The 14,506-nt window shown below is 44.5% G+C and overlaps 1 protein-coding gene across 1 annotated transcript in view; it reads left to right on the plus strand.

Moving 5' to 3' along the window:
• mapkbp1 (mitogen-activated protein kinase binding protein 1) overlaps positions 1-14,506 on the plus strand; it is a 33,218-nt gene that overhangs the window by 17,304 nt on the left and 1,408 nt on the right. Inside the window, 25 exon segments of the mRNA XM_029461166.1 lie at positions 1,394-1,411; positions 2,319-2,479; positions 2,891-3,089; positions 3,546-3,611; positions 3,613-3,693; positions 3,916-4,124; positions 4,238-4,329; positions 5,943-6,068; positions 6,172-6,242; positions 6,705-6,826; positions 8,311-8,386; positions 8,472-8,583; positions 8,785-8,848; positions 9,039-9,167; positions 9,698-9,834; positions 10,050-10,096; positions 10,301-10,447; positions 10,550-10,681; positions 10,795-10,937; positions 11,288-11,415; positions 11,622-11,813; positions 12,237-12,318; positions 12,422-12,888; positions 13,065-13,787; positions 14,142-14,227. Of these exon segments, the coding sequence (XP_029317026.1) occupies positions 1,394-1,411; positions 2,319-2,479; positions 2,891-3,089; positions 3,546-3,611; positions 3,613-3,693; positions 3,916-4,124; positions 4,238-4,329; positions 5,943-6,068; positions 6,172-6,242; positions 6,705-6,826; positions 8,311-8,386; positions 8,472-8,583; positions 8,785-8,848; positions 9,039-9,167; positions 9,698-9,834; positions 10,050-10,096; positions 10,301-10,447; positions 10,550-10,681; positions 10,795-10,937; positions 11,288-11,415; positions 11,622-11,813; positions 12,237-12,318; positions 12,422-12,888; positions 13,065-13,787; positions 14,142-14,227 (3,810 nt within the window).

The raw sequence follows: 14,506 nt of genomic DNA on the forward strand, positions 1-14,506 counted from the left end.
GCTCAATTGGGTTTAGGTCTGGAGACATACTTGGCCAGTCCATCACCTTAACCTTCAGCTTCTTCAGCAAGGCCGTTGTCATCTTGGAGGTGTGTTTAGGGTCATTATCATGTTGGAAAACTGCCCTACGGCCCAGTTTCCGAAGAGAGGGGATCATGCTCTGCTGCAGGATGTCACAGTATATATTGGAATTCATGTGTCCCTCAATGAAATGCAGCTCCCCAGTGCCGGCAGCACTCATGCAGCCCCAGACCATGATGCTGCCACCACCATGCTTGACTGTAGGCAAAACACATTTGTCTTGGTACTCCTCACCAGGGTGCCGCCACACACGCCGGACACCATCTGACCCAAACAGGTTTATTTTGGTCTCATCAGACCACAGGACATGGTTCCAGTAACTCATGTTCTTGGATTCATTGTCTTCAGCAAACTGTTTGCGGGCTTTCTTATGCATCGGTTTCAGAAGGGGCTTCTGTCTGGGGCGACGGCCATACAAACCGATTTGATGCAGTGTGCGGCGTATGGTCTGGGCACTGACAGGCTGACATCCCACTTCTGCAACCTCTGCAGCAATGCTGGAAGCACTCGCACGTCTATTTTTGGAAACCAACCTCTGGATATGACGCTGAGCACGTGGACTCAACTTCTTTGGTCGACCCTGGCGAGGCCTGTTCCGAGTGGAACCTGTCCTGGAAAACCGCTGTATGATCTTAGCCACTGTGCTGCAACTCATTTTCATGGTGTTGGCAATCTTCTTATAGCCAAGGCCATCTTTGTGAAGCGCAATAATCCTTTTTTTCAGCCGCTCAGAGAGTTCCTTGCCATGAGGTGCCATGTTGTCCAGCATTCAGAGAGAATTGTGCCCAAAACACCAAATTTAACAGCCCTGCTTATCATTTACACCTGAATCCTTGTAACACTAACGAGTCACATGACACCAGGGCGGGAAAACAACATCATTGGGCACAATTAGGACATGTTCACTATGGGGTGTACTCACTTTTGTTGCCAGCTGTTTAGACATTAACAGCTGTGTACTGAGTAATTTTCAAAGGACAATAAATCTATACTGTTATTCAAGCAGCACACTGACTACTTTAAGTTATATCAAAGTTTCAGTAGGATAATGTTATCCCCTGAAAGGATATAACAGAATATTTGCAAAAATCTAAAGGGTGTACTCACTTTTGAGATATACTGTAACTCCCAGCTGGCTGCAGTGATGTCACAGTGTACCCCGGGACACTGTGACATCACTGTTGGGTGTGGCTTCAGGTGCTGACGAGAAGCACAGCTGATGTTAACTCTAAATATTTCACTGTGTGTCTGTTTTCAATGTGAAACACTCTAATGTGAAGTTCCTCTGCTTCCTCCTCCGCTTCCCGTGCAGACAGTCGACTCTGCCCCCGTAAGTCGTCATCTCACCTGGACTCAGTCAGTTCAGCCTGTGACACCTCGACAACGTCACTGAACGTCAGCTGATCCTCTCATTACGGCTTGAATCCAGACAGAAATGTCTTTGTTATAGTTGCCGGGACATAAAGGCTAAAACTATAAAATAATAATTAAGTGATTATGGCTATAATACTGGCTGAACTGACTGACTCAGACACGCCCGCTTCCTTTTTCTTTCACCCCATTGGTCGGTTTCACAGCACACTCGCTGTCATTCATAACCAACAGTTCACCCTTCACACTCTGATTCACAGAGGACCCTGAACGCAGCATCACTCACCTCCACCAACATCCAGCATCCACTCACTGCTACAGTACGAATGCTGGAGTACTGAGACTGACGCTTTTCTAGTCCACCGAGTCGTTATAACACATGCCAACATTCACACACACACACACACACACACATACACTGGTGCCAACCCGCTCAATGCAGAGCGGTACGGGGTCACTTCCACGCCATGCGGTACTACTAATACTGCAGTACTGAAAAGCTACAGTACTGGTACTACAGCAGCAGCTCAGTAACACAGCCGTCTTTGTCTGAATCTTCAACCCACTCACATTTTCTCACTTCATTTAAATGTTCAGTCTTTAATTCAGAGAGACACAAAGAAGTCAAACATGTTCATTAGAGCACCAAACGTGGAATAAAATTGTCCTATTTCCTCCCGTAGACACGTTCATGGCATTTAATTAGTCTCAAAGCCCGCGGACCAGGTTTCTCATGTTCCTCACATCACTGCGGGATCAAAGATCTTCATCTTCATGGTGTCCTCATAACTCAGCAAGATGAAGAGAAATCATGACTCACCTGTCTGTCTGTCTGCCTGTCTGTCTGCCTGTCTGTCTGTCCTCAGGCGTCTCAGGCTACCTGTCTGTCCGTCACAGACGAGTTGATCTTCTGTGGTTGTTCTGACGGGACGGTTCGAGCTTTCAGTCCCGTCAACCTGCACTTCCTGTGCACTCTGCCCCGCCCACACTGTCTGGGAGCTGACATCGGCAGTATGGTGGACGCCAGGTAACACACACACACACACACAGACACGCACACACACACACACACACACACACAGTTTTTGTCAACGACATATTTTCACAGACTATAACCAAATAAAAACGAATTTATTGGGACAAAAACTTTGAATAAATCTATTGAAACTTTTGTCAACGAATAAAAATGAGAAGAAAATAATAGTGAGGGACGATTTGGGAAGAGACTCAACAAGAACTAATCTCGCCAGGCACATTTCCTGCGTGGCGGTGTGCCACGATCGACTCTAGGTCTGACGTTTGCCAGAGGTCGCATGATGTCAGACTGCAGAACTTTATTCAAACTCAGAACAGTCAGTTTGTTTTTAATTTGTGTTGGTATGATAACATCTCTGTATCCCACAATCCTTCAGGAGCCCTCTCTCTGTTTCCTCCTCAGTCAGTTGTTCACCTGCAGGCCGGAGGCCCGGTACCCGGACACGGTGGCGGTGACCTACGACCCCGCCACCCGCTGGCTGTCGTGCGTCTACAACGACCACAGTGTTTACGTGTGGGACGTCCGAGACCTGCGAGACCCCCGCAGGGCGGGAAAACTCTACTCTGCTCTCTACCACTCCTCCTGTGTGTGGAGCCTGGAGGTCAGTGTTTATAAATCACTGACACATTCCTGAGAGGTCAAAGGTCACAGAGCTGAAACACAGTAACGTGTAACAATGTAAAGACAGAAGCTTTTAAACCGATGGGCTCCTGTAATTACTTATTTTATGTATTGAGTAATAAAACTTAATTACAAGAAGATTTCTTTGGGAAGAGAAAATGTTTTCTTTGGTCCAGGAGCCACATGACTTCAGTTCACAGGTTGGATCACCCGCGTCACTCCACAGACGTCGCTGCTTGCCGTCTATAAAAGGAAATACTTATGATTTTAGCCAAGAATCACAATATTATCAAAAGCATCCAGACTTAGAGACATCGCTGTGAATTGGGCCAATTCAGAAAAAGCCAACGTAATGGACAGATGAAGGTTATCTCCATACAGCTGCACCTTCTCACTAAAACATGAGTTATCTGTGTATCTCTTGTGTCTCCTGCAGGTGTACCCAGAGGGGGGAGGGGGAGGGGCAGGAGGAGGTGAGGTGCATCTCCCCCCCGGGTCGTTCCTTGTCCTGCTCCTCAGACAACACCATCCGTCTGTGGAACACCGACGGCCACAAACTCCTCACCAGGAACATCCTGAGCCCCGTAGGAGAACACGCATCTTTATTTTATATTTATGTTACACACACCTTCACTTACACCTGAACTGACACACGTGTTCATTTTAGTGCCGTCGAGTCATCGTCTGCTCTTAGTCATAGAAGAAAAGGTTGTTGACAATATTTCGTCATAGTTTTTGGTAACGAAATGAACACTCCCTGACACCCTCCTGACCTCATTGACCGCCTGACCTCTGACCCCCCCCAGGACCTACAGAAGATAATTTACGTGGACGACAACGTCACCAGCCTCCTGGACCCAGAGAGTGACACCGTCAACGGTGGCAGCTCGGAGAAGGCGGGGTCATCGGGCTCCGAGGGGCAGCAGACCGACCAGAGCCGGGCGGGCATCAGGACCCTGAGAGTCAGTCCGGATGGACAGCACCTGGCCTCTGGAGACCGCATGGGAGTCCTCAGGTGAGGGGACCGGGGGTCTGCAGGTAGAGGACACAATGAGTAATAAAGTCTGCACACATTTGTGATACTGTGTGTGTGTGTGTGTGTGTGTGTGTGTGTGTGTGTGTGTGTAGGATCCATGATCTGGACGGTATGGAGGAGATCTTGAACGTTCAGGCTCACGACTCAGAGATTCTCTGCCTCGAGTTCTCCAAACCAGATACGGGTGAGAAACTACTTTGTACTCTATCACAATTATAATGCAGCATATAAACATAATAAATGACAACATAAAGAAACACAGTGCAGTCTCGCACTTATACCGTCCAGTGTGTTCGATGCTGAGCGGCCTAAAGAGAAAGTTCCACATCATTTGCAGCCATTTTTTTTCAATGCATATTTTGTTTTGAAAATGCTTCAACGACGGTCCTCTTTCCTCTTTTGACTGTGATGGGCCCAGCACGTCTCAGTCCGCTGGAAATCTGTCCAAAGAGAAGGAGGACCAGACACGTCTCTCAGAGCTAATAAAACACGAGATCGCAGATTCGTCTGGTTCCCAGGCTAGCGAAGTGTCGAAAAAGCATTTAATGCCTGCAGGTCAAAGCGGTGGGAATATTACCCACGCTACCTCCCCTGTCACATGACCTCAACCAGCATCTTCTTTGCCCGTGAGCAAGGCAGTGAACCTGCAGAGCTGCTGCAGGGTGGATGCACTGAGGCTGACCTCCACCGCGGTGTGTTGGTGCTTCAGTTGTGGCTTTTGTGACGTCACATGTGACTCAGCCAATAAGAGTTCATCTCATGTCATGGTGATTTAAAAAGATCAGTTGATTCACTTGTGACAGGAAAGTAAATTTACTGAGGTCATATCTTTTTGTAATATTTCTAATTTGGGGAGTTTATAATGAGGATGAGTCCACACCCTACAGTTACACATGTATTACAAATGTCAAATGATAAAAGTAATATTAACATAAAGATAAGGATTTATAATCTCCACCAGAAATACTAACCTGGCACCGAAATATACAGAAACTATAACTGATATTTAAATTGTTAAATTAAATATAATATTTGCATGGTTTGGTTGGTCTAATAGTTTTAGGTGATTGAGGAGGAAGTTGCTCTTGTGTAGATCATAAGTTTATTACAGATAGAAATGATGCACAAAATGGTCTTAAATGTTAGCAAAGATAACAAAACATGGTATCGCCAATTTTCTTTTCCATCTAAGCAAACACAGTGTCCAAATAAAGAAATTCAATTAAAGAAATTAATAGAAGAGTTGTAGTAAAGTATAAACTCTGGTGTGATTGGCCTTCCATGTGAGAATCTGGCGGCTTCTTAAGCCTGTTAGTGTGTGCGAACTACATCTGGCATTAACACACACACACACACACACACACACACACACACACACACACACACACACACACACACAATAAAACAGGCCAGTAAACCTCTCGGTGGGTCTTACTGCTCGATAGTAAAACCAGCAAACTCAACAATAAGACGCATTTCTGTCGACCAGGAAACAACTAAACAGAGAGAGAGGAATGCTGAGGCTCGTAAACACACACACACACACACACACACACACACACACACACACACACACACACAGTTTAACAGCAAAGTGCTGAGTGAGAAGACGCCAGCTCAGCAATCTGGACGAACACACACAGTTTAATCCTGTCAGACTGTATAGAATAACTAAATCGTTTCTAAAGAATCATGATGTGTCTCAAAAATAAGTCTGTCTGCCTCTCTGTGTGTCTGTCTGTCTGTCTGCCTCCCTATGTGTCTGTCTGCCTGTCTGCCTGTCTGTCTGCCTCTCAGGTCTCCAGTTGTTAGCCACGGCCAGTCGTGATCGTTTGATCCACATCCTGGACGCGAGCAAAGAGTACAGTCTGGTTCAGACTCTGGACGAACACTCGTCCTCCATCACTGCCGTCCGATTCGCCGGTCAGTCACGCTGACCTCTGACCCCTCCTCATGTTAAAGTTGTATTAACTCTGCTGCTGATGTTTGTCCTCTCTGACGTCACCTTCTTCTTCCTGTCTGTCAGCCAATGAGGGTAAAGTGAGGATGATCAGCTGCGGAGCCGATAAGAGCGTCTACTTCCGCACCGCTCAGCAGGTGAGAGCAACACCTGAGTGATGTCACAGTGTTGATGTGTTTAATCAGCTGGACTCCCCTACATCTCAGAGGGATATTGTACTTTTCTTTTTATATTTAACTGATTTCTTTAGTTACTTTGCAGATTCAGATAAATACAAAATATAATTAACTAATAAATGATGATGTATAATTATAGATTAAACTATCCAGCAGTATATAAAGTAAAATGAGCTCCTCTTTTACCAGCTGCAACATTTAATTCAGCTTCTATGTTGTGATTACATGTGCATGTTTTAGCATCTCCTCAACGTCTCTCTGTATGCTTTGAATTGTATATTTATATTTATATTTATATACACGCATGCTAATATTTCTTCGGAATTAAAGTCCCATGGTGGTTCAATTTTGATGAAAATGTGCAAACAAACTTCACTTGTGTGTCTCAGAGAAACATTGAAGAAACTTCTTCTTCTCCTGCAGGTGGACGAAGGTTTGGTGTTCACTCGGACTCATCATGTGGTGAGGAAGACGACTCTGTACGACATGGACGTCGAACCGACCAGGAAGTACGCAGCGGTGGGCTGTCAGGACCGCAGTATCAGGTATAATGTGTGTGTGTGCGTGCGTGCGTGCGTGCGTGCGTGCGTGCGTGCGTGCGCGTGCGTGTGCGTGTGTGGTGTGCTGTGTGGTGTGCTGTGTGATTGTTTAGTCTGCAAACAGGATTATTACCCAGCTGGCACCAGAAGGTGAATTAGGATTAACTGCCATGATCCTTTCTTCTTCTTCTTCTTCTTCTTCTTCTTCTTCTTCTTCTTCTTCTTCTTCTTCTTCTTCTTCTTCTTCTTCTTCTTCTTTTGTTTCTTCTTCTCTTCCCTCCTCCTCTCTTCTGTTTGCTTTCCTTTTAATTTCCTCTCTTACCTTTTTTCATTTCCTTTCTTTGATTAAAAACAACATCCTGCTGTTTCGTCTTCTTTTCCTCGTTCATTACAATACATTTAAAAACTATGATGGTGCGTTCAAGTGCTGTGGGAGCTTTTGCCTCCTGTGACCCAGCAGTCAGCTGAAGAACAGCAGGAAATAGTTTCTGTATTCACATCGGCCTCTTTAATAACTTCCATGTTCTTTGACTGTTTTCCAGGTTTGATTTAAATATGATAATGTTGAATGTGCTGAATGCACCACAAAGAGACACAAAGCAGCTAGCATTCATTCATCTGTTCAATTATTCATTCATTCATTCTGGTGCCAGTTATGAGGAGCTCATCTTTTATTATTGAAATCTTCATGGTTTCCAGTCTGGCTGCTCTGTGCGTGTTCAGACTGCCACCTGCTGGTCAGAGTGAGAAGACACGGCAAGATTAACCTTTACTGATGGCGGTGGGGTTATTCAGTTGTTGCAGCAGCAGAAATAAATTCAGATAAATAAAGGAGGTTATTAAAGGTAATTAAAACAAACTATACCAAAGTATTTGGACCTGTTCACTAGACTAATATATGAAATGTGTCTTGTATTAATATGATATAATGTAATCATGTATCATAATCTCATATAATATGGTGCATTATGCTATATTATAGGATATGAGTAGTGTAATAATATATTATTATAGTATAATATTTAGTATAGTACAACAATATATCATAGTATGTAGTATAACATAGTGTAAGATATTACATAATATAATATTTAGTACAGCAATATAGCATAGAATTGAATAGATAATACACATATGATAATAGGTAAATAATCCAGCGCCTTATTTTAATTTGAGTGTAATTAATTTGCTAAAAAATAAAGAAAACGCACAATAAACAATGTTAAAGATGAATTTGACTGATTTTTTCTATAGATATCGCGATAAAATCATTATCATGAATTAATTTGGACACAATTATCGTGTAGTAAAATGTGATATTGTGACCGCCCCATCTTGTACAGTATTTACTATGATAGAATACTAATACATCATTTAGTTTGATGTGAGTCTCACAACAAAACACCCAAATTATACACAATGATGAAACATTCAAAACACAAATATGATCGTGAAGTTTTTTATTTGAGCTTTTTTTCTTCCCCCTGCAGGATCTTCAACATCAGTAACGGGAAACAGAAGAAGATGTATAAAGGCTCTCAGGGCGAGGATGGGACTCTCATTAAAGTATGTCGCACCACTCAACCAACACTTATAGATGATTAATAACACGTTCAGCTCGCAGGTGTGAACTCCTCCTCTGTCTCCTCAGGTGCAGATTGACCCCTCAGGTCTCTACATCGCCACTTCCTGTTCAGATAAGAACATCAGTATATTTGACTTCTACTCTGGAGAGTGTGTGGCCACCATGTTCGGACACTCTGGTCAGTAAATTATTGTATGTGTGAATGTATGTATGTATGTATTTGTAAATGTATGTTTGAATGATTCATTGTAAGTATTTATGAATGAATGTAAGTATGGATGAAAAGGTTTTAAGTATGCTTATTGTCACACACACATACATTAAGACAAGTATGAATGAGAGTATTTGTGTATGTAATATATCTCTGTCTGTCTCTCAGAGATTGTAACCGGTCTGAAGTTCACCAGTGACTGCAGACACCTGATCACAGTGTCTGGAGACAGGTACGTCTCACCATGTTCAGCTAATGTTCAAAGATCAGCACAACAAACTGAGATCAGTGTGTTTTATGATGCCATCAGATCCTCATGAACACATTCTTTAATGTTCTATTTATTATTGTTACATCACAACATGTAGAACAAACAATTTAATAAAGGTTCTATTGAAACCTCTGTTTGTGTTTGTGTGCAGCTGTATCTTCGTGTGGCGTCTCAGTCCAGAGTTGACCATCAGGATGAGGCAGCGACTTGCCGACCTCCGACCTCCCAGCAGCACTCAGACGTCCCAGAATGCACCTCAGCAAAAAGTGGTGAACCTCAGGTGAATGTTCGGCTTCACAGCTGCTGTTAAACGAACCTCTATTCACACACGCTATCATGAATTATATCACAATTTTTGTTTTAACCTGAATAAAAGTTATTTAAGTGATAACACAACACATTTAAAGTGTACAAAAAGCGTAATAAATCTTGAATTCTTCTCTTATATTACCTTTAAAAAACAGCTGAGGAATAATTTCTTCCACTGATATCATATACATAACAATGTCATAAATAATGTCATTAAAAAGTCATAAAGAAAAGTCATAGTATAGCATGGAATAAAATGTTTTTAAAATGTCATAGTATAATATTTCATAGAAATGCAAATAAAAGTTATAGTATTTCATAAAAAGTCATAAAATAATCCATAGTATAGCATGTTGAGAAAGAGTAAACATTAATAACAAAAGACAATAAATAAAATACATTGATAAAAAGTTCAGTAATTTGAAACTGCAATATATTATTTATATATATTATTATATTATATATTGTTTGATCCTGTCATGTTTATTAAACATTATGTAGCAGTCGGGAGGCGTCGTCTCCTCGCGTCGTCACCATGTCTTCTGACAGCGACAAGGAGGAGGAAGAGGAGGAGGATGAGGAGCGCAGCTGCCCTTATGTGGTCACAGCAGGATGCCTACAGGAAGAGGAGGAGACAGGTCTGTTACCATGGTTACACAACATGCTAAAGCGGTAACGAGGAATTATTGTCATGTTTACATGAAACTTTTTGATTCTAATGATAATATTGATGACCCAAACACAGACAAAGTGATTTAAAGAGTATTTAAAGAGTGTAGGTGAAGTTAAACTGTAGGAAAAGATGAGCAGCTGGAACAATAAATGATTTCCTGTTTTATGTATTTTCCTGCAGAAATGTCTGATGAGAAGTTCGACTCTCAGCGCAGCAGAGACGGCAAGGTGAGTGGATGTGATGACCGGCATTATGTGTAAAAGAAACCCTGAGTGGTAACACTGGAAATCTAAATATGTGCAATAAAGAGTTTGATGTTTGATGAACACGTAGGTTTAAACATGTTGGCATTTAATATGTTAAAGGTCAAAGATAACACAACATTGTTTTATTAGAAATGAGTACCTCAGTGTTTCTTTGGGACTCCTCAGGAGGCGTCGGGTCGACTACCTCGCCGTCAGTGGTCCAGGAGGACGGGCGGCGACGGTGTCCTGATGGTGAAGTCTATGTTGGACCTGAGACTGCTGGACTCGTACTGCCCTGACAGACAGGCGGAGCAGCAGGCGGAGCAAGAGGAGGTCAGCAGGATGAAGAAAACCATTTTGTGTGTGTGTATCGCTTTAAGAAAACACCTAATTTTGTGATTAAGGCAGAGTTAACCTTTTGTCCGGCCTACCCAGGTGAAGACACGTCCTCGGGATGTAAGCCCCTCCTCATGCAACCAGAGGAGGGACCCAGGTGTGGAGGCGGGGCTTCACAGGACCAATCAGGAGCTGGGGAGCACCATCAGTCTGCAGGTCACCACTGCATGGGTGAGAACATGCACATCTATCTAACCTCAAGGTTCACTTAGACATTTTATCACAAATATCTACGCTGCACGCTCAGATTGATGAGTTGATGGTGTGTGGTCCTGTCTGTAAAGGCTGAAGACGATGACGCAAGGACCAATCAGAGGCCAGACTTTATCCAGCTCTCCAATCAGAGCCCGGACGGGGAGGCTCTAGTGCTGTATCCTGACCAATGGGAAGGACAGAGTGAGCCTGGCAGGAAGGTAGGTCTGATTCTGTTTATCGAGCTGCGTTCCAAATCACATTCTTTTTCTTTTTACTTTTAGTAAGTACTGCATTTGCACTTACAAAGTACATACTGTTGCATTCAGTATGCATACAATTGGGAAAAACTACTTAATATTACATAACATAAGAAATAACCAGAAAAGCATGCTGGCTTGCATACTGCAAAGTGCAACCAGATGCAGAAGGACATCCTGGTATTTTTGGCATACTGCATTTGGCATACTATGTATTGGGACATGCTATATATTTATCTGGCATACTAAATAATATATGTAGTATGGTTATTGGTATGCACAGTTGGTTATTGACTTTGTTGTAAACACCACACCTTCCTGTCAGTGAGTTCCAGGTGAAGGAGGCACGTCCTGCTGCTGCAGGTGAACGTCAGGACAAACCAAGTCCAGACAGCGGCTGCTCACTGGGATTCAGCTCCAGACTATCCAGTCCAGTCAGACCTGCAGGGGATGGTGAGAGAGAGAGAGAGAGAGAGAGAGAGAGAGAGAGAGAGAGAGAGAGAGAGAGAGAGAGAGAGAGACAGAGAGAGACAGAGAGAGAGAGAGAGAGAGCTTATCTCGATGAACCAATTTCTAATAATCTCATAACAGAGACACAGAGTCACTCAACTGCTATAATCTGCCTCACTCTCTCTCTCTTCTCACCGTCTTGACTTCAGATTCAGAGCCCACAGAGCCTATCAGTGTGGATGGAAACTCCTCTGAGCTGGAGATGGAGGAGGATGAAGAGGAGAGAGGAAGAGGAGAACGAGGAGGAGAGGTCAAGGCCTCTCAGGTCGTCCTACAGACTCCAGACCAGGAAGCTTTCCTGAAAGAAAACTTTGTCACACTGGCCGACCTCTCAGGCTCAGGTACAGCAGGAGTCAGCACCTTATTTTCTATGTAAACAAACCAGCAGCAGTGCAGCTTACTGTAGATACATACATGTTCTCTGCATAAAGTAGATAATGTAGTGCTAAACTGTGGAGGATCCAGTGAGGTTCCCTGAGGAACTCCTTTATCATCTTGAACCTTTATGACTTTTGAATTATATGCTTCAGCTATTTATAATACAGAAGATTAAACCGCCTTTTTTATATTTGAAAGTAGACATTTGTTTGTGTTTATGTTGTGTGTTATGTATAACTCAAAGTCAGGACTTGTCTTGAAGGACTTTAAACTTGCCTTGCATTTGTTTTTCTCTGACGTCCGACGTTTTCTGGTGTGACCTGGCCTCAAAACAGGTGGATTTAATGATTTTTGGAGGATTAAAACTGTAAACTGTGTGTTGATAGGGAGTCCGAGCAAAGCGTCTCACAGCTCCAGTGAAAGTCTCAGCATCTCCTCCAGGTTCCTCTCCCAGAATTCATCTGGAAGGTAAAATATCAACACACACAAATCCACACTTCTTTCTTACTCACCATGTTGATGGTCATGTTTTTGATGAAGAGTCTCTCCTTGTTTTTCCTCTTGTCCTCAGTCGGACTGTGTTTCCTCTTCCATCTCGGACCACCGGGGGAGGAGGAGGGGAGGTGAAGACCCGTCCTCTGGTTTCAGAGGTCAAACCTCTGATGGAGGAGAACCAGAACCAGACCAAGGAGAGGAGGGTGTCATCGAACCAGGACCAAACCCAGAAACAGAACCAGGACCAGGACCAAACCTTCTCACTACAGGACCAGGAACAGTCCCAAAACAGGGCCAATCAGGACCAAACACAGCCTCCTCAGGTCGGGAACCAGATCCAGCAGACTACAGATCAGCAGAACGAGGAGGAGACCTCCTCAGTCCAGCAGTTCCACCGGCCCTCCCCACTGAAGAAGAAGGTCCAAACCTTGGTGGAGTCCAGGAGGAACTTGGGCCCGACGGCCCGAGCCGCCGTCTCACATCTGAACTCCTCATCCGGTCTTCGGAAGGCTCAATCAGTCCAGAGCCTGCTGTTAGACACAGGTAAGATAAAAAACGTCAAGAATCTCAAGTCAACAGTAAAATTATGACCCGAACTGTCAAGACAAGACTTTAGACTTTGTAGGTAGCACCTTATAAAACCCGACTTCAAAACATCCAAACTATCCCTTTAAGGATATAAATATAACATTTTCTCTCGCTCTCCCTCCCTCCCTCAGGTGACTCCACTCTCTCGACCTCTTGTCCATCTAGTGAGTTCCCCCTTCAGAGGTTACTCCCCCTGCAGCGTCCCACCACCCTCCCTTCCTCCCCTAGACGCCCCTCATCCATACCCTCGCCCGTTCAGAGGTCTAGCCCCGTCTCCCCCAGGTCCCCCCAGCAGGAAACAGCTGCCACCTCGACTGCAGCTCCGTCTGCTTTCACCACCCCAAGGAAGACTTCATCCGCCTCCACCCCCACGCCAGTGACGTCTCGCTCCTACATGAGCCCCACCACCAGCTCCATGGCCAAGATGTCACGCTCCATCTCTGTTGGCGACGGCCTCAACATCCCCGATTCCGGCGAGGACCCCCCTTTGACACCATCCGCAGTGGTAACCCCGTCTTCTCAGGTCAAAGACACTCAACCTCTTCTTGTTGCCGTGGTCCCTTCCAACGCAGCTCTGGCCACGCCCCTCCACGCCGCCGTTGTCCCCGTCGTCGTTGCCTCCTCTTCGTCTCTGGGTAACCATCGTAACGAGGTGGCCCCTCCCCCCCGCAGTCTCCAGGCTCGGGTCCCCGGAGGCAGCAGGCCGCTCCCCGACAAGCCCTCCCTCGCCTCCTTGTCTTCCACATTGCGGCCTCCTCCTGTATCTGTCTCCCCACTGACTCCCCCCCAGCAAGAGGAGGAGCCTCAGACTCCTGCAGGCAGCAGCAGTAGCGTGGAGCAGAGAGACGACGCAGGTTTGGATTCTCATCTTCCTCCTCCTCCCTTCATCCTATGTCTGAGCACGGGGCTCTTGCTCCACCCCTCAGCTTCATCCTCCTCTTTATCCCTTCACTCCTCCTCTCGCTCCGTGCTGACGGGTGAGACGCTTCACTCCTCTGTGTTTCATGTCATTCGTCACTTCTTCTTTTTCTTCTTCTTCTTTTAGCATTTCACTTGTTTCGTTTCTGTTCTTTTTCCTCTTCTTCTTCACTCACTATCCATGTTGAACTCTTGAGCTGATACATTACTATTATATACTTTTACTTACTGTTTACACGTCTCTATTCATACTTATTATTATAACCTTTACCTTCTGCTTCTGTCTGCAGACCAGCCAATCAGTGTGGAGAACTGCAGAGCTATGACCAATGAGCTGCAGAGCTGCTTCAAAAGAGCCACACACCTGTACAGGAAGGTGAGTCTGTCATTTAATGCTGTGTATGAGAGTCATGTGCAGATTATATTTTAGTTACTCATTCAGTTCATTCATAAAATTAATTACATGTAAAAAGTTCAAATGTGAACTCACCTGAGGGAAGGCCGTCTGTGAAGTGACTTATCAGGTAAACAAATCCAAGTCCGTGTTACCACCGAGTGATGAAAAGTGAGACTTGAGGAGGAGCTGATTCCTCGGAATACAGTTAGTATAGACGAGAGGTTTTGAAACTGTGAGGTGCACCTCCCCAGTGAGACG

This window comes from Cottoperca gobio, chromosome 22 (genome assembly GCF_900634415.1).
Source record: "Cottoperca gobio chromosome 22, fCotGob3.1, whole genome shotgun sequence".
Classification (NCBI taxonomy): domain Eukaryota; kingdom Metazoa; phylum Chordata; class Actinopteri; order Perciformes; family Bovichtidae; genus Cottoperca; species Cottoperca gobio.